This window comes from Spermophilus citellus, assembly GCF_964194105.1.
Source record: "Spermophilus citellus genome assembly, chromosome: 15".
NCBI classification, from domain to species: Eukaryota; Metazoa; Chordata; class Mammalia; order Rodentia; family Sciuridae; genus Spermophilus; species Spermophilus citellus.
The window spans coordinates 65,350,039-65,376,837 of NC_138195.1; the positions used below are offsets into that span (position 1 = coordinate 65,350,039).

The 26,799-nt window shown below is 42.9% G+C and overlaps 1 protein-coding gene across 1 annotated transcript in view; it reads right to left on the reverse strand.

The window, feature by feature from the left end:
• Positions 1-24,899, reverse strand: part of PDLIM1 (PDZ and LIM domain 1) — a 44,442-nt gene extending 19,543 nt beyond the window's left edge. The window contains exons 1-4 of the mRNA XM_081267894.1: positions 24,567-24,899; positions 9,225-9,376; positions 7,348-7,432; positions 2,644-2,843 (exon numbers count right to left, since the gene is read on the reverse strand). Of these exons, the coding sequence (XP_081124020.1) occupies positions 2,644-2,843; positions 7,348-7,432; positions 9,225-9,376; positions 24,567-24,662 (533 nt within the window). The 5' untranslated portion in view covers positions 24,663-24,899. The remainder of the gene's footprint in view (positions 1-2,643; positions 2,844-7,347; positions 7,433-9,224; positions 9,377-24,566) is intronic.
• Between the last annotated feature and the right edge of the window lie 1,900 nt (positions 24,900-26,799).

The following is a 26,799-nucleotide window of genomic DNA, read 5'->3' on the forward strand; positions in this document are numbered from 1 at the left end:
TTCTTTGCAGAGAATTTAGACCAGCAGGCAGAGATCCCTACCAGGGCAGCACTGCTGGGACGACGTGGGCAGCTCCTTTGCCTTGAGCGGCTGGTATCATTTCTGGATTCAGCCTCAAAGAGTTGAGAATGGAGCAGAAGCTAAGCCTCCTTTGCTGGGAAAATCTGCAAGGAGACTTTTGATAAAGTCTCAGAGGCTGAAGCAGCCAGAGATGGTGACAGGAGGGGACAGTTTCAAACTTAATTGTTTCAGACGGCGGGTGGAGGGAGCAAGCAGGGAGCATGAGAGAAGAAGAAAGAAGACATTAATGAAGGAAAAATAGCCAAGGCCACACTGAAAATATTTTTTAGGCACATATTTCTCCCAGCACATAGCAGCTCTTTCAATTAAGGATGTGTCATTTCCTGGGTTATTAAATCCAGATCATGGAACATTCCACTCTGGGACAGTAAAAGGGGGTCACGTTCTCAGCCTCCCCCAGCACCAAAGCAGTGGCATGTGGGAGGTGCAGCCCTCCCTGTTTCCACCGCTCCTCATTATACTGATTAGAAGCTTTCCTTCAGGGTGTGTCCATAGAAAGCTGGGGAACACGGCATGGCAGTCTTTCTCAGGTACCCCAAGTGTCCAGTGGTCACCCTGAAGGGCATCCTCAACTCAAGCAGGTAAGGCTTTGCTGGCACCAGAATGTGGAGAGAGAACAAGCAGTAGTGGCCATGTTGCCTCGGTTATTACAACAAATACCAGGGTCCATCAGTGTGTTCTAAAGCTAAAGTCACACAGCAAAAACCTCTGCAATATGGGCTGGGGTGGTGGCTCAGCGGTAGAGCAGTTGCCTAGCAAGCGTGAGGCACTGGGTTCAATCCTCAGCACCACATAGAATTAATAAATAAATAAATAAATAAAATAAAGGTATTGAATCCAACAACTGAAAAAATATTTTTTAAAAAAGAAAAAGAAATCCTAAGACCCAGGCAAGGTATGAACTTAAAAAAAAAAAACTACAATATAAAATATTGAGAGACGAATAATCACAGTGTCCCCTCAGTGTCAGGCACAAGGACCTACCTACATGCAGTGGGTGCCTCCACTGAGGGTAAAAAGGAGATGACATGCACAGTATGGCCAATATACCCTCAGGAGTCTGGGACCTCTAGGACCTTAACCTCACCATCCCACACTTGAAGAGCTTGGTTTCCAGTTTCACTATCCTAGAAGCAGATCAGTAATAAAGATTAACAGGGGAAAATGTAATGGCAAAGTGGGCTTCAGAATTAATGCAAAAATTGAGGATTCCAGGTGGCAAAGATACTCAGAACTCTGACAAGTCTGGACCACACCATATTTTCCAACAAAATTTGAATGTCATTCACATTTAAAAATGAGGAGATTTCAGATAAAGAGAGGCTTTTCACAACTTGGGTTTTAATAAATTAATCAACAGAAATGGGAATCCTCAGCTTGCAGGCAATGCCTGACTGGACCCAAAGAGTGGTGGTCTCTCTGGGCAGGGTGTGCACTGCCCAGCTGCCATTATTCGCTTTCCCCCTTGGTTTGCACTTGGAGCTATACCCTTAGCTCTCTCCTCCTTCCTTTGGCATTTGAGTGGCACCTCCTAACCTATTCTAGCCCCTTTCCACCCACAGAGAACTGGTCCCATCTCTTACACTCCATCCTCACACCCAGTTCCTTTGCAATAGACTGCTGGTGTTCCCAGATGTATCCTCAGAGTTTGTAATGAAACAGAGATGGGCCCTACTGCTGGGAAGATCCAGGAGACTGTAGACTCAAAGACAGCTGTCAAATGACCTGTGAAAGCAGGAGACAATCCCAAGCAGGATGCTTCCACAGTTCCTTCCACCTGCAGCCCCATCTCTTTCCTGGGTATATGTGCCTTTGCCCCCAAATCAAAACCTATTCCTGTGGACAAGCCAAGAATGGCATACCTTTAATCATAGCTACTTCCGAGGAGGCTGTGGGAGGAGGATTCAAAGTTCAAGGCCAGCCTGGGAAACTTAGTTAAACCCTCTCTCAAAATAAAAATTTTTAAAAGGGCTGGAAGTGTAGCTCAGTGGTACGGTGGAAAGCTCACCTGGCATACCCAAGACCCAGGTTCAGTCACTAATACTAAAAAATAAAACATTCTGTAGACAACATTTATATCCTCAGACTTCTGTTTGTGCTTTCTGGCCCACTATTCCCACAGTGGGAAAATGCCAACACTGCTTCCCACACTGTGCATGCTATTTTCCCTTGTTCAGATCAGGTGGGGACACAAGCAGAAAGGACACTAGATTCTCTCAAGTAATTCCCCAGCTCAAAATACTGAGGAATTTCACAGCCAGGTGCAGGGCTAAGGACTTTGATCAGTAGGTGGTGATGATAAGCACAGCAATCAGGACAAGAATACAAACTGGTCTCAATGATGACAAGATTTGTTTGTCCAGACACACATTTTACTTGTTATTTATTTTTATAACAACTCTGCACAGCAGGAGGTACTTTTCCCTTTTTATGAACACAGAGATTCTCTCCCTAGAGCAGTAGTTCAGCCTTCTCTCCCCTGTCCAGATGAACCTGGAGCTGGTGTAAAAAGCTTCTTCCAGGTCAGACCTGGAGAGGAATGAGAGCCTGGGGCCTACTTACGGTCTGCCATTTGTCTCCTCCCCGCTGGTTGCAGTCTTGGACTCCACAGCGTTGTTGAAGCTGGAGATGTTTTCAGAAGAGTAGAGGCCAGCTGGGTTGTTGTACTGGTTTTTTATGATCCTGGGGGCAGTGCTGGAAGCAGGTGAGGCAGTAAAGGGGACAGCACTTCGGTTGTGGGCACTTCCTATGTGCAGGACCTCCTGTGAGCAAGGAGCAGAGGCAAAATCAAGGTGGGTGTCCAAAATGCACTCCTTAATGGACAGTGCAAGGTGAGAGCCAGGGAGAGGTGTCAGCTGAGCCACAAGGGCCCTGGTTCAAACTTTAGCTGAAGAACTCTGGCAGACCCACTGAGATGCTTAGGCATTGACTGAGGAAGAGGCCCAGATGGGCACCTGTCCCAATTCACACCCTCTGAATCAACTCTGCTTTCTGATTCTTCTCTGAGGCCCAGCAAAAGCTGACTTCTGGGTACCTCTGGGGAGGACACCTCTTTGATGCTTTGGGCTGTCAGGATCCAAATCAGAGCTGAAATACCTTTTAAGGGCACATTCCAGAAGGATTAAGGAATCAAGAAGAGAGGAACATGCAGTGGCTAAGGTCAGTAAAGCAGGAGATGACAAAAGGTAGAGGTCAAATCCCCAGCACTGAAGAGGCACCATCAGCAAAATAAGCAAGTGATAGAGCCACAGGGGAAGCGGACTAGGCAGGATAGTCTCAGCCCCACAAAAGTGGGCAAAGGGGAGTAGAAACTTTTGTTCCTTGTTGGAGAAAGACAGGCTAAGGAGACAGAAGGTTAAGGGCTACCTGTTACAGGGGCGGTACCTGGTACCTGGCAGAGCTGCAGAAAGAAAGGTGAGTTCCTGGTGTTCTCATTCCCTTCTCTTTGTAATTTGAGAATGCACCCTCCACCCCCCACTACAGCACTGCAGGAAGTCCCCGCTGGGGTGGGAGGAGGCTAATTACAACTACAACCTATAGAGCTTCTTTAGAAACACCCCAAACCACTTTTTAAACTAACGTTCCTTTAAAAAAAAAATTACAGGTTTTCTGATAACTCAGTTAGTAAGGTCCTTTCTACCCAAATGTTCTGGGTCAACCCAATGCATGCTCTGTGGAGCCTGCTAAACTGAACTGTGCCGTATTTTCTGAGTTCCTAAGAAAATCTTCCTGATCTCTGGTCTCTTTCTTAAAAACACCCAATCCTAGAACAGCAGCTATCAAAAGATCTCCCAACCCTCTGTAGCTTTGCCTTCCATATTCGCTAACCACTGCCCCCACATCCTCTTTTGTAAATCTTCAGTGTTGGAGCTGGGAATCAGGCTCTGTGTTAGAGCACTTGCCTAGCACGTGAAGGCTCTGGATTCCATCCCCAGCACTGTCCCCACCCCACTCCAAAAAAAATGTGTTCAATATTTTCTTAGAAAACATTACACATAAAAACTAACAGCTTGCCAGTAGTGGTAGCACATGCCTGTAATCCCAGAGACTCAGAAGATTGAGGCAGGAGGATCTCAAGTTTAAGGCCAGCCTCAGCAACTTAGTGAAACATTGTCTCAAAAATGAAAAAAATTAAAAAGAATGGAGGCCATTTTCTGCTCTGAAAATGAGCCACGCCAGGGTTCTACCAATTGACGCTGCCACTAAATACTGAATAAAGAAAGCCCACCGGAAAAAAAAAAAAAAAAAAGAAAAAGAAAAAGGAATGGAGATGTAGATCAGTGGTAAAACAGTCCTACATCTCCAGTCCCCAGTCCCCATCTGCCAATACCATCCGACCCCCACCAAAATCTAACAGCTTCATTCATTGTGTATCTAATTTAAAATGCAAGACAACATAAAAATATTTTATGATTAAAATTCCTTTTCCACTATTCAGATGGTCAGAACTCATATGAGATTTTACTGTGTAAATTAAGTTCACCTTGTCCATATCAGACAAAAGCTAAGTCTGCAAAGATAATCACAAGTAGAGACAAACAAGTTAAGGAAAAAAATTCAGCAGTAATCAAGGGATGGTTAAGTAATTTTATGGCACAACTACTCAAAGGAATCACATGAAGTCATTAAAACTGGTTGTGGAGACAGCAACAGATGAGCGGCCTGGGACTCTCGCCCACCTGGACTACAGCACTGTGGACAGATGCATGACCGCATCCAGCATGTCATCCTTCCTCCTCTGTCTCACAGCAACCCCTGGGAGCAGCGCAGGATACTGAGCACCAGAGAAAGCCCTGTCTTGGCTCAATGTTTTGCAGCCACTTCATATTGGCTGATGGGCAAGTTACACCTCTCTGAGACCATTTCTCATCTTTAAAATGACAACAAAGCCCTCACAAGGACTTGGTGCCACATATTAGCGTATCAGGCACAGTGCCTGGCACATGGCACGTGTCCAACCAGGGTCCCGTTCCCTTTTCCTCAAATAAAAATGTATTTCCAATTAGAATGGAAGTTGTGGAAACTTCAGGTTGGAAATTCTGACTTTTGCTTTATAAAGAATCTTTGAAGAATGTATCTGGTTTGTACATAAAAGGAATATCTCTACCCCCATGTGAATACTGGTCTTTCCAGAAGACAGGCGGATTTAGGGCTTGCCTTTTGGAAGGGATGATGTAATTGTTTGGGCTTTGTATTTATCAGTCTCCAAGGAAACTCAATAATGAGGAAATACAAACTAGGTGTGTAACTATGCTGACCTCAGATAAGCTGGGGTGTTGGTTGGCTTTACATGAACTAACAGATCTCTGTATTATAGATGAACTCTGCTCCTACTCATTTATTCTTTAGCTCAGCATGGCTAGAGTGGAAGATTTTGGAAAAATGAGAGGTGGGAAGTTTTTTTGTGCAAATAAAGAATTACTGGAATCACAGGAAAATATACTCGAGTTAGATACTTAAATAGTTTAGAACTTTTTGTTAATTTGAAGAGAATTACCCTCCAAATATTAATATAAATAACCAGATCATATGTTTAAGTTCAAGTACAATTCAAATAAAGAGTTTAACTGAAATGTAAATGATTATTTATGTTAAAGCTAGGATTTCAGATATATCAAATCAAAACAAAATTATTCCTTACATGTTATAAAAATATCTGAAACTTAACATATTAAAATTTAACATTTATATTAAATTTAATGAAGTGGCTGAGAAATTAACTGTGGCATGTTTTAAATTAGTTTATACAACAGCCAGTTTATAGACTGTCATTTATGAGGTTTCTTAACAGGGCTTGAATAGAATAATTTGTGTATGTGGAAGTTTTGAAATGGGAGAAGCAAAATGATCCTTAAAGTAATGGGATTTTTTTAAGTATGATTTTTATTCTATGAATGGAAAAAAATTTTAATGTTTCTGAAATTTTAATGAGAGCCATTTGGGGAAATACAACACACATTCAACCATTCAACTTACACACAATAATGTACCATGTGAGTTCAATTTCGTACAATTTTTGTTTTATGTATCAAAGATAGCTAGCTGCATGTTATCCTTTGATGATATCTCCATTTTCCATAAAAACCAGTGAGCTGTGTATGGTGGTGCACGCCTATAATACCAGCTACTTGGAAGGTGCAAGCCAGTGGATCACAAGGCCACCTTCAGAAGCTCAGTGAGATGCTGTCTCAATATAAAAAATAAAAAAGGCTAGAGATATAGCTTAGTGGTAGAACACACCAGGGTTTAATCACTAGTTACCAAAAAAATTTAAAAAGTAAGAAAATTTTAAAAAACTAACTAGTGTCCCAAACTTAGAAAAAAAAAATGGAATTTCAAATCTCAAACTGGGGTTAAATGTGAAATAATCACAACCCCTTCTAAAATTTACAAATGTTATTATCAACTTACTTATTCACTTATCACTAATTACTCATTCATTTACTCGATAGACATATATTTGTTACAAATGCCATGTTAGAGTAAGAAATTTTATAGAGATACTCTAAACATTCTTCTATTTGATTGCCTTACTTCAAAGTAGAGTACCCATTCATTATGGATAATTTAGAATATGCAAATAAGGAAGAAATAAAATCACCTACAAACTAACTGCTGAGAGACTGATCTACTAACAATGGGATCTCAGGACAACCTACAGCCCTATGAAATTCTATTTGCCTGTCAAATTGTGCAGTGATTTCCTATTTCATTTTTCAATAATAACTGCAACTTTGTTTTAGTAATTTTAAAGTCTCACTAGAAGTTATACTGTAAGGGAAAACAGAGATCTCCACCCCAGGATTCACAGGAGGATACAGGGCAGAGAAGCAGGGTTTACTATACAATTCTCCCTTCCTTCTTCCAGGTTCTGCCTCAGGACCTAAACTTACTTTCATCCTTAGGCTGATCTGTTGGTTATCTGAAATCCTTAATGAGCTGAGTGACCACCTTGACTTTACTTCGAGGTGGTCCTGCCCTACCCACAGGAAGGCTCCACCGTTTCCCTAATCACTCTCCTACCCCTGGCTTCCAGCTCAGGCTGAGGTCCCTGCCCTGGGGGTTTCCAGCCCTTTCCTCCCACAGTTCCTTTACGGGAAGAAGTGGACAAGAGCCAGATCCCAGCAGTGACAGTGGAGAGCTCTCCAGGCCATTCTATCCCCAGGCCCCAAGGGCAGGGGAAAAAAAATGGAATATGCTGATAATCTTCAAAAGCCGGAAAGTGGCTGGTATCAAGAGGAACAGAAAAAATGAGCAAGAACTTACTTGGGGTTCAGAAGCTAGATTCATCTTGTAGGGATGGCGCTTCCCTTCCTCAGTCACTAGAGGAGACCAGACTTTATGTTCCGATCTGCAACAGATGAACAAAACTGTCATTTCATCCATGCTGAGTAAATAACAGTCTGCCCTCCACATCCGCGGGTCCCTCATTCTCACACTGAATCAACTCCACATAGACAGTAAATGAAAAAATCAAATTGCATTTGGACTGAATATGTAGACCTTTTCTTTTGTGATTTTTCCCTAAATAATAAGGTATAATAACTATTCACATAGTATTTACATTGTATTAGGTGTAACCAATAATCTAGAGTTGATTTAAAGTAGATGATTGTACGGGTTATATACACATACTATATAACATAATAGACCTGAGCATCCATAGATTTTGGTATTTCCAGGGGTCTTTGAACCAGTTCCCCATGGACACTGAGGGAACACTATATGCTAAAAACAGATTAGAAAAATCTTCCCACCCCACCTGAACTTGTACCCTCTGACTTCTCATCCTGACATTAGCCCACCCGCTATTCGTTACCCCGTGATCTTCTAAAAGCCCTAATCTGATGGCTAATCCCCTTGTAAGGCCCTGAGCGACTTCCCAAGCTGCCCTGCTTTCTTCCAGCCTCAGCCGCCCTCACTACATTCTGGGTAGCTGAACACCAGTCATGAGGCTCCATGTTCCTCCTACGTATGCCTTATGCTACCCATCTCTGCTCAGGACAGAACAGGCTTCTCCTCTATCTTGACACAGTGTTCCTGGCCCAGACCAAATCACCAACTTATTCATGAAGCTTGTCTGGCCTCAATCAAAGTAATGCCTTCCTTTTTTGAGCTTGCAAAGGATTTTCTTCCTAGCAAACACACAGCAATCTTAGCCTAGTCTCGGTTTTCATTAGTGTGGGGTTTTTCCCTCTCTTGCAGGTAGAGAACGTTTATACTTATGTTTGTATCTGTCACAGTACCTAGCACAGTGCCAGGCACACCCAAGTCATGCTTATTCAGTTTGTTGGTAAATGAATGAAAAATCAAAAACGAATCAAGGGATGCACAGGTGGCTTGAGTGAGAGCTTGAAGGATATTTGAACTTAGAAATGAGGTAAATGTACTCTTGTGGGGTCATGATAAAATAGTATACCTCCCACGAGGTAGGACTCTGAAGTATACAAAACACTTTTGACACACTTGCCTGTTTGGTCTTCCTGCCAATCCTGTGGCCCAAGGTAGAAGAAAGCAATAAAGATACTTTACAGATGAGAACCTGATGGAGAGCTCTGGAACTAAGGTTAGTGAGACATTAATGGGTAGGTCACAGATCAAAAGGCAGAATCTGAACTGGATCCAACAGGAAATAGCCATTGAAGGTTGTCAGATTGCTCCTGAAATCTTACCTTTGTAGGAGCCCTTCTAAGACTAAATGGAAGAAGAATGGAAATTCTACACTAATTACAGCTCCCAAGGAGCTCTCCTTGTTCATCGGTTCAGCCCCAGCTCTCCTTTCTTCATGTGCACTGAAAGTTTTGCTTAGCACTTTGTCTAAGGTGATGAAGTCCTTCTCTGCTGTGGTAATCTCCTGGTGCAAAACCCACGGCTCAGTATAGGGAGGTGGCAGCAGCGCCCTAAATGGATTCTCAATGGTCCCCAGGGGGGGGAAAACCTTCATTTCATTACACCTAACAATATTGAACTGATTGTATTTATTCAGAATTTTGGTTACTTATGTTTGGATCAGGTGAAAATGCAGCCATCTTAGAGAAAGAAGCCCATGCTAGGAGAAGCAGCACTGTAAAAACGAGAGGGAAATGCGCAACCTGAAATTCCCATTCTACAGACCCTTTGAACAAATGTGTCCCCGGCCTCACCTGGCTACCGTGAGCGTCATATTGTCTGTGCAGCCCTTGATTTTGTTCTGAGCTTCCAGGTGCGTCATATTGCTGGTATTTTCCCCATTGATGGCTGTAATCACGTCTCCGATACATAAATTAGCTAGAGCAGCCTTGCTTCCAGGAGTGACCTGGCAACGAAAGGGAGGAGGACAGGCTAGTTACTATTTGTCTCCAGGGAGACCTCTGAGTAAGTGACCACCAAGTTAAATATTCATTGATATGGATCAAAGCATTTAAAAATGAAAAGACACCTGACACCACAAGTTTAAGTAATATTTTATATTTATACAATGTTATCATTTACAGATTCGTTTTCTATATAGATCCTAACAATGACCTGTGAGAAAGGAATACCAATATCAGTCCTTCATTCCAGAGACCTGGAAACTGAGGCTTAGAAAGATCTTTGACCTATGCAGGATCACCCAACTAGTATATTACTATATTACTAGTCATCCAACTAGTCTATTACAGACCCAATGAACCAGACCCAGTGTTCTTCCCACTGAACCTTGTTACTTCCTTAAAGTCAGTCACCAATTAGGGTTTTAAAAACACACGAACACAGTTAGAGAACATTATGTACAGTAACATCTTATTTCTATAAAAATCGTACTATATGTTAATACATGCCTGGATGAAAACTGGATACTGCAACTTTCACAGTTGTACATTTCCATATATATTTGTCTTTTTACAATGAGTTTGAATTATGTTTGTAATTTAAAAAAAATAAGAATGATTTTTTAAATATAGTAGTGTGGGTTTATTTCACTCCCCTTCAAGAAATTACCTATGATCAGGGTCCTCCTGGATAGGTGGATGGTTTTCTGCAAGATGATGATTCTAAACCAGTGGTTCCTAGTTTATAGACCACCAACACTTGAGGGGAGCCGTTCAATGACTGCAATAGGTACTCAAATCCATATGCCTATTGAGCATTACATGTGGACTGAATAAACATCACATGTCCCACAGACGTAAACTAGTTTTCAAGTGAATACAGATGCTGTCATGATGGATGAAGTGCAAACTCATTTTGAGTAGTACTAATGCTACAACTTTCCATTATTGGGCATTCGGTATTTTCTAAACTAAGATACACTAAGAATGTTAACTATCATCACTCCAGAGTCAGCCCATGACTTTTTTTTTTTAACATCAAAAGACCTTCCTGGATAGGAATCCACGCCCCCGCCCCAAGCAGGGCACTGCTAACATCCACAGACTTTCAGTGCCCACAGCTGTGGCTCTGCCACCCCTTGAAGAAGACTGTTGGCTCCTGAGAATTAAGGGAGAAGATCTTGTAAAGATCTGTGAACACAGATGTCTCCATAAGATTCAACCACAGCGAAGAGGTCCTCCCAGGCAGCAAGACAGGACACAGGCCCTAAACCTCAGTGTTTGCCTCAGTTTTCTGCAGTCATGGTTTGCCAATCAGCCCTCACCGAACTTAAAATGCTACCCTTATGGAGTACACCTGGTGGGTGCCACTGCCACAGCCCACTCCCTCCTAAGCATCCTGGCCCCCCAAAATGAGGGGTAGTGAGTTGATCCTAGAGTTCCCTTCTGGCTTGAATGTGCTATGACTTTATCAGGCAAAACCCTACTGGAATGTGGCAGGATGTGGACAACACTGCAGAAATCTTGACCTCCTAACCTTCCTCTCTGGCTTTCCCATCATCTGTTTACCAGAGCTCTGCTCTCTGGAAAAATGAAAGCCCATGATCCAGGGTTCAGATCTTCCCGGGCAGCCACTGGCCAAGACGTTCTACGTGGACAAGCGCAGGCTACTCGTTTCCGTCAACATTGGGCAGTTGAACTTGAGTCACCCGGAGCAGCCAGTAAACAAAGTCCTCTCATTTTCTGATCCCTCTTCCTGAGAAGGCTGAGCTGGTATGACTTCATAAATATTCCGCATTTTCTAATGGGCAATGTGGGCTCATTTTTTCAATAGCCCTACCTCAATATCACTTTATTTAGGATCATCAATAGTTCTGGACTAGAAAACCCCATCCCCAAGAAGAGCCCCCAGAATCAACAAGCATAATGCCCAATCAAACTCATTTATCACAACTAAATCTAGCAGCATTGAAGATAAATTTTCTAAGAATGAAATGCAAAATCTTTACTGAGGTCCCTAAAGCAACCCTCCCCACTCTCATGCCCCTTGCCCACAAAGCTACAGGTCGCCACAGGGACCTTCCTGAGTACTTCTGTCTCAGGACCTTAACACATTTGCTCTGCCTGACTTCTCACCCTTTAAGTCTCAGCTTAAATGTCCCTTCTCAGAGAGTCTTTCCTGACCTCTAATCTACAATAAATCCCTCACCATTCACTTAATAACACTCCATTTTTTGGGCATCTGTCACATTATTTTTGCAAATCTGTTATGTAGATTTATTTGCTTAATGCCTTGTCTCCTTACCTACAAAACAGAAAGGTATGTGAGGGCAGAATTTGGTCTACCTTCTGTATCATGGTATCCCCAGCTTTGGCACAGCGACTGGCACAGAGTAAGTGCTCAACAAATATTTATCTAATGTATCTAGTGTTGAAGACGTAATCAGCCTATTTCATTTTGTCCACAAAATGAATATTTCAAAATAATAATCAGAAATATCTTTATTTCAAAAATCAAATAGTCATCTCCCTCAATATTGCTATCCTGGAATAGATCCACTCACAAAACTCAAATAATAGACTTGGGAAAAGGGGACCAGATAATTGAGAAGAGAAAACATACATTTCTTTTTTTACTTTCTGATCTTCAATTGTTAAGAAGTCTGGACTTTTCAGCATTTGGTCCTAACGGTCTTATGGGAGTGGCATTTCTGCTGAGAACATCCCAACAGGTTCTGGACAAGCCAGAACCAGTCTTATGAGCCCTGAATCGAGTAATCATTTCAGTTTGATTTAAAAAAAAAAAAAAAGAAAGAAAGAAAAAGAAATCAAACTAGTAAGAAGCCAAAAGAAATCTTGGAAAATTACATGACAATATCATCAGACGGTCAGATGGGACTCCGATGTAATCACCCCCAAACAGATTAAGGTCACATTCTTTCATGAGTTATATACTTTGGGGGGGGGACACTATATTAAAACAAGTTCCAGAACTTGTCTTTTACAGAACCTTCTCATATCCAATCTTCTATTTGAGATAATAATAATGATAAGCTTACCACAAACATTAAATAACTTTATAGGTGACAAAGGCATGACTGCTTCAAGTTGAAACCAGATGCCTTCACTCCAAATTCCATTCTTTACTGCTTTAGCAGAATGACGCAAGCAGAGACTCCAAACACAAATGTCAGAGCCAAAGAGAAATCCAGAATTAAGAAGACTCTTGTGCCTTCTTCCCAAGAAACTGGAGTATCACAAACCCCGGCTGTGGCGAGTGACTCCCTGGCATAGGACATTAAGCTGGGGTCCAGGAACCCCACCCTCATAAGATACACAAATAACATGGCACTGCAGAGAGCTGCAGGAGAGAAGGCCCGTCACTGTTGGCTAGCTCCAGCCTGGACCAGTGGATCCTTGCCGCACACTGACTCTCCATCACCATAATCATAACAGTGGCCATCAGTTAATGAGTGTTTATTATGCGCACCGTCTAAGCATTCAGCAAGGGTTAACTTACAATGCTCCCCTGATGCTATCAGGCAGGCGGTATTATTTGTATCATCACAGATGAGGAAATGGAGGGGCAGGTTAAGCAGTTTGCCTGAGGTGACTCAGCTGGGGCAGGCCACAGCAGGCTTCAGGGTCCACTAACCCACACTGTCCATCCTAATTTCCCCTGGCTGCCCAACGCCATCCAACCAGCTCATAATGATGTCAGCTTCAACTCTGAAAAAAGAAATCCTATACTCCCTTCCAAAGAAACAGTCTCATTAGTTCAAAGGACCTCCCCCAAACCCCTTCATCAGCTCTCTTCCCCAAAGGCCACACAACTAGATCACAGGATTCTCACTGCAGGAGACTAAATGGTTTAGGTGAAACAATTCCCACTAAGGAACAATCTGCTGTTTTCCAAAGTATCCCACCCCACCCACCCCCACTGTTGGCCCTCGCCTTTGCAGCCAGGCCCACCCTGGGCAGATGCTGCTTGCTTGGAAATCTGTACACCCCTCTATACTATGAGTTCATGATGTGTCTTCAAAGCCTGTGAGCTAATGCCGGGGTCCTGACGGCATAAGAAAGCTTTCAAAGTCGTTGATTTCACTTCTAAATGGTGCAGAATGGGTCTATGATATAGCTTTCTTCAATGCACCTCTTATTAATGTTGGTAAATTTTATAAATTTAAATGATATTGCTATTATACACAACTGGATGAATACCTACTAATCATGACAAAGAAGATAAACACCCCTCCTCAGTGATGTCATATTTCTATTTCCTCCATTTCTGTTCTCTCCTCTTTCATTCATTCGCTCATTAGACATGCTTTCGTATGTTCTGAAAGAACAGCAGAGCCTGTTGGTTAGGATGCAGCTTCTGGAGGATGCAGCTTGTAAACTAAGCCAAGGTTTCCCTGGGCAGGTCATCTTACTTCTTTGTGCCTTGCTCTTCTCATCTAAGCCACAGGGATGAAAACAGTTCTGAAGGCCGTTGTGAGGAACAGGACAACTCAGACAGATCATCTGCCCAGAGCTCTAGAAACACAAGCTATTGTTTATAGATTCCAGGAGCCACCCAAGACACTGGAATACAGCCATGAAAGGGACAGAGTCTGCAATCAAGGAGCTCACAATCTTCTGGGGGAGACAGGCATATGACATACATGGTACCAGAAGCAACAAGGCGATGGGACGCTAATGGTGGAATCAGAGAAGACTCCCTGGAAGAGGTGCTGCTTAAAACTGCAAAACCACAAGTGGGGGCAGGAAAGAGCATGCCAGGAACAGCATGTGGACCGATACGGGGGAAACACAGGAAGCAAAGGGAGAGGAAGGGGATGAGGCTGAAGATGTAAACTCAGATCAGGCTGCCGGAGCCTGTTCTTTGCACGCTAAGAAGACTGGGAACTCTTGGGCAGGGGGGTGGGGGTGTGGCCAACAAAGGACTTTAAACATAGCATCTGACATGCCCACTTACTGCAAAGAAACAACCACTGAGCCTTAGTTCAGACTGCTGAGACGAAGGTGGCTGCATGTGACAAATATTCTCTAATGACAGTTCAAAATGCACCAGTTCAAGGGTCACTCAGCCTTTAGTGACTGAGGCCAGGCATTCCCTCAGAGGACATTTTAGACCGTAGTCCTACCTAAAACCCCTGTTCTATGAACAATTAGATAGAATTCCTTTTCTCTAGGCTCAGGATTGAAAGCTGGAGGTGCATGAAATGAATCCAGCCCACAATCGTGGTTTTGGCTTTAATTTAAATTACTTACTAATATTTATATATAGGTAAATCTCACACAAACCTGTAGGTTCTGAGCCTTTTGGGAAAAATCAGAAAATCTGGCAATTCTGGGCTTAGATTCCCATATGGCAACAGTCACATTAACTGAGGAGCCTCTGCACCTTTAGATGAGGCACACACTCTCCATTCAGCCACAAGCCACACTATGCTCTACTACCCAAAACAGAAACCAGCTACCAGCTGCCATTTATTGTCATTCTTGTAGCTACTAATTTTCTTACTGCCTCACCCTCTAGTCAAAACTCATTTATGTTGCTTCCTGACCCCTACATACAAATTAGTTTGGGAACACGGGCTCAGTTAAAAGTTATATAAAGCACAATTATGTGTACACTTTATAACTAACGGGAGTACAGCTCACTGGGACAGCATATGTTAAGTACTCAGAAGACCCTTAGTTCAATCCCAGCACAAAAAAGAAACTTTTTCCCCCAACTTAACTATCAAAAGCACTCAATTTTTGTCTGTTTTGTTTTCTCAAAAGTATTCTTCTGGCCTGGTTGATAAATCATGTTGCTTGTTGCCTTGTTGATAGATATGAGATTTTTAACCAAATATTTGTCAAACAGTTTAAACATTCTGATACTAAGCTTTTTTCCCCATCTCCCTGAGGGGGGTAAAAAAAACACTGTATAGTCCAAAAGTTCTGACTTCTACCTGTGGTCAGGACAACAGATCAATTTCCTGAGTGTTCATGAAAACCTGTTAACCTTGCCCCTTGAAGCTGGCATGTGACCTTAGAAATCGACCCAGCTGAGCAAGAACTCGGGAGAACTGTGACATTTGCAAAAATGAAGCAATGTTCCCAAAAAGGATGGCCATCAGATCCCCCAAAAGGGAGGAGCTTGAAGGTCTAGATAGCATTCCATCCCACTCAGATCTACTAAGTCTCTATACAGAATGGCCTGAGGGGAATATATTGATATATATTTAACCTTTATAACATTGACATTATATATATTTATATATTATATACATTATACAGTCAAATATATAATCAATAAATTAAAATGTGTGTGTATATATGTGTGCGTATTTTTGTGTGTGTGCTGGGAATTGAGCCCAGGGCCCCATGCCTGCTAAGCTCATGCTCTACCACTGAACTATATACGCAGCCCTAACCTGTATTTTTAAGGCTTCCCAGAGAGTCTAATGCTCACCAGGTTTAGAAACATCAAGAGATATGTTGAATAGCATTTCCTCCTAAAATTTCTCACTGAAGTTAAGCTACAGGTAGACCAAAAAAAAAAAAAAATTTAGAACCTAAAATCTCAGCTCCTCCAAAAACCAACTTAGGGGTTTATGCTCACACTTTAAAGTACACAGAAAGTTATACCCCTATAATCCTGGCTACTCTGGAGGCTCAGGCAGGAGAATCGCAAATTGGAGGCCAGTCTGGGCAGCTTAGCGAGACTCCATTTCAAAATAAAATAACAAGGGCTGGAGATGAAGCTCCAGTGATAAAGAGGCCCTGGGTTCAATCCCCATAACTAGAGGGGAAAAAAGGGGGTGGGGAGGGGAAAAAAGGGATGTTCATTAAAATAATATTTCTCTATATCTTACCAAAACATAATTAAGAAAAAGAAAATCCCTAGGATGTTGGTCATCCTCCCTGAAGGTGCCATGCAAACGGAGCACCGTAGAAGCACTTTCAATCCAGATGTCTAAACAACCCAACATGGTTCCCATTTGCCTTGGCCAGAAAACACACAGCTACATGTACTGTGCAATTACAGAAACCAACTGATTTAAAGTTCCTGGCAAACTTGTCTTTCCTCTTCCATGTTCCAATCTTTTATTAAGTTATATGTGTGTTCTTGTGTTTTGGATATTATAAATATATGTTTTTACTGTTATAAATCACCTCAAATTCATACAGCAAATAGTGGAGAAAGATGACATAAATAATGATAGTTACAATTCAGAATTACACAGAACACACCTGGGATAAAGAAATGTGAAATTCAAGTTTAATCTCAATGCCATGAACCTTTAGGCACAGCCACCTGTTGGATCTAATGATTGTGTCAAAGTATGTAGATATAAATTTAACATATTCTAACCTGGGAGATAATGTAGGACCAAGCCCTGGGGTATAGAATTTTAGAGTAGAACTTGAAACTCTCTTCCCATAGACTTTTCTGACTTTCTGGGCCCAGTCTGTGGCCAAGACTTTGAAGCCACATTATAGCCAAAGAAGTTGCAGGAGCTATATAGACTGATCTGAAAACAAGATTGTTTCAAAATGCTCTCCGTTAGTCTATCACCATTTTCTCAAGGACTTGAGGCAACTGAGTAGGAGAGGTGCTTTCTGATGAGCTGGGCCTTACATCTAGTTGCACCTCAGAGTGCAAAGCGAAGCTGTTCCTGCTCATTGGTAGCAGTTCAAAGACACCATGCTTTCAGTCTCCAAGACCAGCCAGCACTTCTTAAATAGAAGTAGAAAATAGCAAGCAGCAAAAGAGAATACCCTAATTTTTCAAGAAATTATTGAGTTCTTCCAAAGTCTTCCAACAGTCCCTAAGAATTCCACATATTTTGAAATGGCTCTAACAACCACTACCATAACCCAAAGCCTAAACACTCACTAAACCTTGAGCAAATTACTCTCAGTTTCTTCACTGATCAAATGAACTTCATAAAGGTATCAATCTCACTAGGCTCCTGGAAGGGTTAAATGCAATGACATTTGTAAAGAGTTTAGAACAATGACTGACACATGATAGGCACTGAGTACATAGTAGCTACCATTAAATTTTCTTTATCAGTACTTATCAGTACACCGTATCCTGACACCTTCTACATGTTAGCCATAGTGCTAGTCTCTCTCTATACATCATCTTAATCTTCACTAAAACCTCTGAAGACAAGTCCTATTATACTCATTTACAAATGAGGACAGTTTTCAGGAGCTAACCTGCCCAAGGACACCCAAGAAAATGAAATAGACAAGGTTTTGAACCAACCACATTCAGCTGAAACCCGAAGTGCATTTCCCTGAACATCAAGATGCCTTTAAGATTTATTGTAGTAAAAATAAGACAAAAAGCACAAAACAATGAAGTCTAAATAATTCACTATGACATTGCAATCTGGCTTTAAATCGATGATTTAAATGTTTAAATACACGCAATTGATGTATATGAAAAAGAGAGCTGGGAAATTTTGCAGCAGCGGTTAACAGTCCCCTAGGGCATAAGAGTGGGGGAGGCCTATACCTTCTGCTTTCTGTTCTATATTATGAGATCTTTTATTAACAAGCACAACAAGAGTTTCTACGGGAACCTTTTAAAATATAACCTAAGTACAGACAAGGACATAAGTTGTAATCATACAAGTGAGTGAATTTTCAAAGAGAGCACATCCATGGAAATAGAACCAAAGAAACAGGCCTCTTAGCAAAGATATGCCCTGATCCTGACTCCTAATACTGTAGGTTAATTTTGCCCAATTAACTTGCTCTAACTTGAATCACACAGTGTTTATTCTTTTGTCTGTCATCCTTTTCTAACATCCTGTGTGTGCGTCTCATATTCATGACATTGCGCACAGCTGAAATTCCTTCATGCCCATTACTGTGGTGTTTTACGTAATTATACCACTTATTTATCCATTTTGTTGTTGTCAGACATTTGAATTTGTTTAAAATCATAAATAGTGCTGCTTGGAAAATTATCAAACATGTCCTTTGGTGTGTTCATGTGGACCCACTTCTATTGAGCATTTAACTAGGAGAATTGCTGGTTTATAGAGTATGGGTATGCTCAGTTCTAGAAGCAGGAGTATTTTTTATTGTTTTAAAGAAACAGATGCAAATAGTTACAGCAGTGTCCAAATTTAATCTATCTTTATGCATTCTGGAGAACTTTATCCAACATGTGTCATATTTATGGCCTTGTTATCTTTTGTGTCTTATTTGATTTGATATGATACAGACTAATTATATTGGAAAACATTAGTCCCCATGTCATTGGTCAGAAACTCGCCTCCTAAGAGACCACTGTGTTCTTCAGAAAATTGTTTCTCCTGTTTATGGCAGTACCAAGGGGGCAATGTGCTATACACGGGAAAGCACACCACAGACCTTGATAATAAAAGAGCATTCCGGCTCACCCACAAAGAAGCTATTAACAATATCAACAATCACGTGGAGTGACTGTAAAGGAATGATATTTTTTGTTAGGTTTCCCCAGACATACTGCATTTTGAACTTGACATGGCTGCCACAGGTGGATCTGTTCACTACCTGGTCATATTCATTTGCCACAAAAATTGCCTCCAAATCTCTCCTAACTACCCAAACAGGACCTTCTCTAACCAGTCCTTCAATATCTCTGCTCTTCTGTTCTCCACTACTCAGATGAGCTTGAAATCTCAGAATTAATGTAAATTCTCCCAGGTGGGACCATGACTTCTGGCTTTTTAGGAGGGCCAGGTAGTGGAGGTACTGCTGTCTGGGATGCTCTGAGCTGAGCCTCATAGCAGTTTCACAGCCAATGAGCCAACCCAAATGGGTGCAAGAGGCCTTGGAGTAAGGAACCCAGGAGGGCCCTACCCTACATGTTGATGCCTGCAACACCATAAGCACTCTCGGAATTGTGTGCTGGATAATATTGTTAGCAATGGAATACTAACAGCTATGGGTTACCACAAGGCAGGACATAGTGGTTAAAGGTGACCAGGGAGTCAGTTGGCCAGGCTTCACAACCCAGCTTTGCAGTTTACAGACTCTGGATCCTATGTCCCTTTGTCACACATGGAAGATACTGCAAGTGCACACTGAGCAGAGCAGGCCTTGAAGAACATGTTAGCAGTTATTCAAATATTATTCTGACATGGATACTAAGACTATAAGCTTTGATGTCAGATTGTTCAGCCACTCACTGCTGTATGACACAGGCCAAGTGCTTAATGTTTCCATGCCTCAAGTTTCCTGATCTGTCTTAATGGTACCAATCACTGAAAAAAAAATATATTAAGCTCTTAGAATAGTGTTTGGCATATAAAAATTCCCATACATGTTTTAACTATAATTTCTGGAATTTATTATTTAATTTCTTTTCACACAAGTCTTTTCAGTGTCAGTGGATGCTCTTGTGATGAACAAAATATAAGTTCATCTGAAAATGTTCCTGAATTCATACATTTTTCTCAGTCAACTCATGGATAAAGGTACAACTAATATTATGAGAGGTGGGGACACTTTTAACAATTTTTTAAAGAGTGGGCTCTCATATTTGAAAGGTACAAAACCACTGAGTTTGCTTGCTTCTCATTTTGTTTTATCTTTATAGGGAATTACACCCAGAGAAGGCACAAGACTTGATCCTTCATCAAATGAGATACCCAGGACCAGAACTTAGCTTATATTCCTGTCTTGGATGTGTTACCAGAACACCATCCTGGTAGCTTTCTCTAGGCTTTTCCCCAAGACCTACTAGAAGTCAAATGATCTTTTAAAAGTTAATTTTTCTGAAAGGGGCAAGTTGGTGCATGCCTAAAATCCCAGCCACTCAGGAGGCGGAGGCAGGAAGATTGCAAGTTTGAAGCCAAACTAGATAACTTATAGATAGTTTCAAAAATAAAAATAAAAAGGGCTGAGGGTAGAGCTCAGCAGCAGAGCACTTGCCTAGCATGCATGAGGCCCTGGGTACTGCAAAAAAAAAAAAAAAAATACTTTTCTGACATGGCCCTTTTTGTTCATTTTTAATTATTCACTATGCTTTTTTTTAACAAGGAAGTTAAAAAGTAGTTCAGTGAATGAAAATTATGCAAATTCAAACAAATTACCTAACCCATAATTTCCCTAGCCCAGGAAAATATGAGCCCATGGTTGGATGATGCTCTCCTCTCAGTCATCTGCCAAGCTATAATACTCAAAAGGCATTCTTCCCTCTCTTCTCCTCAAAAATAAACCAGAAAGGTTGGAGTTCTGGAAGTTGGGGAGCAGAGGCTATCTGGTCAACGGGTTCTAACATGGCTTGCTAAATTCCATGCCAGTGGGCTCAAGCATTCACTTCTGTGCCTTCCTCTTAGATTGATCCTCTTTCTTCTCACTCCTCAGGTGAGCTGTGATCAGCTGCATCATCTAATATCCCCCAAGTGATCAATTTCACAGAATGAGAGAGTGCAGCACAAGGGCCATTAATACATAGTGAGCTTTCTTTTGTGTGTGGACACTTCTTGCTTTTCATAACCTGACACATAATCCCTGTTCTTTCAACCTTTAGGATATGATGTAAAATCTACTTGAATCTGGAAATAACACTCTTAAAAATCAGAAAAGACCTTCTGACTACACCTAACCATTCTTAAACATCCCTTGGGATCCTCAAAGAGCACAAGCTCTTGCCATGAAAACACAGGCTCTTAGCAAAGGGTTCCCCAAGACTCAAGAGCCCAGTCCTCCAACTAAGAGCATCCCCTTATTTCTGGCCCCACCTCTTCCTGTCTTTTGTTAGTTGCTAGGAGAGAAAAACAGTCAACATAAACTGAGCAGCAATTTGGGCCTGGGTGTGGATTCTCTGAAGGTTTCCCTTGAAAGCAACTAAATAAAATAAGAAATTACATGGGGGCGGGGAATTAAGGAGATGGACAACTGTAGGGTTTGAGCAGGAACTGACCCCCCCCCCAAAAAAAAAAATAATTTTAGGGAACAGTGTCAAATAAATGGCTGGATCAATAGGGAGTCCAAGGCAGGAGCCGTAAATGAGACACCAGTTAAAAGAAGCCAGTTCGTGTCCATTTAAAGCTGGAAATCTATATTGTGATTTTAAGTTTCTCACAATATAGATGAAAACACTAAGATGCAAAAAGAAGCCATACACACACACACACACGCACACACACAAACACACACACACGTGTTCTTTATTAAGTCTGTTAAGAATAGGCAAAATAAATTCAGGAGTTCTATTTCGGTGGTAAAACTATGAAGAAATGCAGAAAGGGAATGATTTTCATAAGTCAGGATAGGGCTATATTACTGAGCCTCTGGGTGTTACCAATGTTCTATATTTTGACCTGGGTGAGGACAGGTGTTCACTTTATAATCATTTGTGATGCATTTATATTTCATCACTTTCTATTTCACAATTAAAAATAAATTAGAAAAAGAAAATATTTTAAATGTATAGGATCACAGACCTATTTCAGAAGCTTTAGCAGTTTAACAAAGACAAAGCTAATAGCAGAATTCAAGAGAAAGCAAATAAAGTTATTTAAATAAAAAGTACTCCTGTCCCAGCCTCATTTTATAGTTTGCTTTGGTGTGGAGACTCCAAGTCTACATATATAAAACCATACTAGCAAACTATATCTGCCCAGAATAATAAAAGTAGCACAGCGACCAACCAGAAGATTTGTAGAGCTCTTTGTCAACACTCACACCTCTCACCATTACTCATGTTTACTGAGCACTCTCGCATACCTTAACTCCTAGAAGCCAAGCAGGGTCCTATCCCCGATGCAGGGAAGGTAGTCTTGGATAGAAGGCTCACCCTGGGTACAGCTCACTAAGAACCAGACCCCAGACCAGCACAAGAACTTAGATAACCAACCCATAGCCCCTTTATGACAATGACTTTCCCATCCTAAGAAGAAACCAGGCTCACGTTTTCTCCATGTGGAAATAAGATGAAGAGAAGAGTAAATAACTGATAACAATGTCACCTTCTCTGAGTTACTTTCACTTTTCAATTAAAGCCCCAGTGAGAGACATTATCAAGATTAATTTCCCTCACCAAACCATGAATACCTTGAGAATAGAGCTGTGTCCTCTCATTTCTGAGGAGTTTGCAGAGTTTCTAGCATATGGTGTGTGCTCATACCATAAATAAATATTTAACGTATAAAGGTACAAACCAATAAATTTAGTGTGATGTTTTCCACCCTATACCATCATTCCTACACAGTGCCACCACTTTCATTTTTATTAAGGTTTCCCCTCCTCCCCCATACCCCCAGGGCTACGGATTGAATCCAAGGCTTGAGCAAGCTAAGCATGTATCCTACCACTGAGCTACACCCTGCCCTTTTTTGTTTTGAGACAGGGTCTAAATTGCCTGGGCTGGTTTCAAATTTGTGACCCTCCCACCCTTTTAACAGATTGCCCATATAAGCTCCACTACTTTAAAAAAAAAAAATCATGTCATATATAAATCTCAAAAGTGGGGAAGGCTGACAGGTTAATTATAGATACAAAGAGCAGGGAGAAATGGACTATGAGGTAAGTGAGTCTAAATGTGCAGAGGCAAAGCCCTCCTGGGACAGGCATTTATTAATAAGCCTGTGAGGCTATATGGAGCACATCAGTTCTATGCCAGGCCTGGGGCACAATTCCTGTGCTTGAAGAATGCAGCTAAAGACTGGGAAGACAGTGTGTGCCTCTTAAAATAATCAAAGAGATCTCTGTGGGACCAGGTAGGCAGTTGGAAAGTACAGCCTTAAAACTGGCTTCTTGCTCCTTTTGGAGTAGGATGATGAGAAATCTCTTCACTGGGTCAGGCCCACCTACAAGGAAGTGTGGGTAGGCTTGAGGCTGGCAGAGAAGCCAAGAGGTGGCCCCAGTTCTCCTCCTGCATGCACTCCCCACCAAATGCCTTTGGTTACTGGAGGCAGGGTCTTAAGTCAAAAAAGGACCCGACCCACAAGGATCTTTTATTTCCACTTCACCCTCCTCCACCTCCAAAAGAAAAAGGAGGGATATTTAGGAGACTGGGGAGACAAGTTTAAGGTCAGTTTCAGCAACTTAGATAGCCTGGGAACGCAATGTGCTGCCTCAAAGCGGAACATGGCCACAGGGAGTGCTTTTCTGCTCTTTTTTTCTCTCAACCAGGAGATAGTTATTAGTCAGGCTCAGGAGGCACACCTGTAATCCCAACTACTTGGGAGGCTGAGGCAAGAAGATCACAAATTCCATGTCAGCCTGGGCAATTTAGCAAGGCTCTGTATCAAAATTAAAAAAAAAAAAATGGATTGGGGGTGTAGCTCAGTGATAAAGCACCAGAATTCAATCCCCAGAACCAAAAGAAACAAACAGAATTTTATTGAGCCCACCCCCACACCCGCCTGGCTGCCTGCACTGAATGTGGAGACTCTCTGTAGGACATCAACCTTATGTTTGGCCCAGATTACATGTCCAAAGCCTGAGTGTCCAAACACTGACTCTGGATCTCCCTGGGGGTTCCACTTCCTTTAAGGGACATGGGTCTGGTAATCTGGAACGTGGACCCTTCCAGGGATGCCGCTACTCTTAAATTATCAAGCAGCACCACCACCACTACCTCCCACCAAGTGAGGACCCTGCCCCGGTACCCACTCACCACTTGGATAATCTGGGAATGCCAAGCAGAAAGATGGGAGAGAAGAACAATAAACAGTGTTTATTTGGTTTTATTTCCAAAATCCCGCCTTTCTCCTAAAAGGCATTAGGGAGGTGAGACCCGGCCACGGATCAAGTCCAAAGAGTGAAAAGATTCGGTTGCTGCTTTTTAAATTAATCCCACTCGTCCTCCAGTGGGCTTTCCTCCATTCCACCTCACTTTCCAGGACTTTCCTGTAGCTTCCAATCTGCTTTCCTCCACTCTGCGATTGTGAAACACGGGAAAGAGCTCTCGCCCCCGACGTGGGATCTGCGGAGACGCTCAGCCCCAAGCGGGTGGACAAAGCGCGTCCACACGCCGCGCCGCGCTTCCGGGGCGAAGGAAGAAAACTGCGCTGGGCTCCAGGGCTCGCAGACCGCGAAGGGGCGGCGGGCGCAGCAAAGCTCTCAGCGCACCGCGCACCTGGACGCACCCCGCGCGGTCCTCCAGTGCCCGCGGGGCCCCCGCCTCCGCAGGTCCTCTCCGCAGCGCGCCCCGCTCCCACGCGCGTCCCAAGTTACCCTTACCCTGGAAATGGCGAGAGGCTGCTCAAAGTCCTTGCCGCCCACAAGGCGAAAGCCCCATGGTCCGGATCCCTGGAGGACTATCTGCTGGGTGGTCATGGCGCGACAGCGGCGGGCGATGACCCCAGGGGACAGAAGGTCAGGACGCGACTCCCGCAGCAGCTGTCGGAGAAAGCGCGCGGCGAGGGCCGGGGAGCCGGGCGAGCTGAACAGGGCGGGAGCGAGGGCGGGGGCGGCTCCGCCCAGCCGCGACGCCGCCGCCCCTCGCCAGTCCTCCCGCCGGGCCCGTGGCCGCTCCTCTGCCGGCTCGCTGCCGAAGAGCGGGTCCTGGAGCCGCGCCGCCAAAGCCTGAGGCAGGTGGGGGCGCCGCGGCTCTCAACTGCCCCGCCCCGGAGCGCCTCACCACATCCTCTCGCCCTACCCTCGGCTGCACCGCCGCTCCCCGCCCGGCGGCGAGCGCCAGGTGAGAAGCAGGCGGGTACTGACAGCCGACCCGCTTTGCAAAATGAATTGAGAAGGACTGTCTAAAGCCAGTCCTCTAAAGTCACCTCCATTTTCACGTTGGCCTTTTGGAAACGATAAAGATGTTCAAAAGGTGCTTTCGAATGATCTCATTTGATGCAATGAGGTAGCTAGGGCATTTAATTCCATTTTACAGATGAAGTAACTGAGTCTGCTTCAGGTTAGAACATTCGCCAGAGGATACACAGCTGGTCCGGAATGGATGTGGACCACTGCCAGGACCCGCACTGCCCGGACTCTGGTGCTAAAGAACGCCAGTGTGGAACTTTTCTAATGCTAATGAGACCATCACATGGGATTATAATTGAGTTTCCAGGCCTTTCTCCTGGCTGGAGTTCGGCATAGGCTCCGACCTTCCCAACAGTTCAGACCTAAGTCTGGGACCGCTAAGTGCCCAGAAGGGAATTGAGTACCAAGGCCTGGGTCGGCCTGCCGGGAGCTTCCTAACCCAGATTCACAATTACCTCCCGCTGGACAAATCAGACTGTGTCTCATGCTGTCCCCCTACCTCCCCACCTCACTCTGAGTAAAACCCAAATACTTAAAATGCCTATAGGGCCGCCTCCAGATTGGCCCCAACTCCCTCTGACCTCATCTCCTACTGTTCTCCCCTGGATGGCTACACTGGCCTGCCTTCCCCTCAGGGCCTTGCCTCAGGGTGTGAGTATGGAACATTCTCCCAGCATCCCCAGGCTTTGTTCAAATGTCTTCTGAGGGCATCTCTGATCGCCATTTAAAATGTCTGCTTAGAATGCCCTGTTACATTTCCTTTGTATTGTCCCAGGCTGGTGTGTTTTACTTTTTTATTTGTTCCACCCACGCCCCTAAGCCTTACTTCTATGAGGGCAGGGATTTGTGTATATGTTGATCACTGCTGTATCCCAGTGCCTCCAATAGTACCTGGCACATAGTACTTGATAGATGTAATACACTGTCCCTCTTTAGGACTACTGACCCCTTCTGGGGCCCATTTTCCTGGCACCCATTCATTCTGTCACCTGCATACATGTGTGATGAGTTTGTTAAGTGTGGTCCCCTTAGGGTCCTGGCCTTCCTTCTGAGGGGACTTAACCATAAAGGGATCTTCTTATCTGGTTGTGTTACAACACAAATGCTTGTGTTTGGGAATGAATTACTCACTTTTAGAAATCAAAACAGATTTACATATCTAAATAGATATATAAATATTCCTCTCAACCCTTTACATTCTGAATGATTGATGATTGATTTGTATTTATTTATTTTGATGCTGGGGATTGAACCCAGGGCCACACACATACTAGGCAAGCACACTACCACCACTGAGTTACATCTCCAGCCCTTTGATATTCTTTCTTGAATCAGTAAAAAGAACAGTTTTAACCAGTCATCTGTTTTTATGAACACCAAAAATACATCCCCTTAGATTATGATTCTGTTGATGAGAAAACTCACTTGTGTTTTTAAGAACCTGGAGATTTAAGAGGAATGACCAAAGTAGTCTTGATTGGTTTGTGTCCTAGTCGGAAAAAAACCCTAAGGGCAGGGACTATCTGTTATTCACCCCAGGTGTCCTGCTAGCATGAACCTGATCAATATTGTCTATAGTGTTTATTTCATACAATATTATATGTGGTTATAGAGCACTAGTACGTTAGAAAAATGTCTGTGAGGACTGAATCCTCAATGCCTAGTTGTTAAATGTTCTGTTATAATCTGACTACAAAGCAAGAGT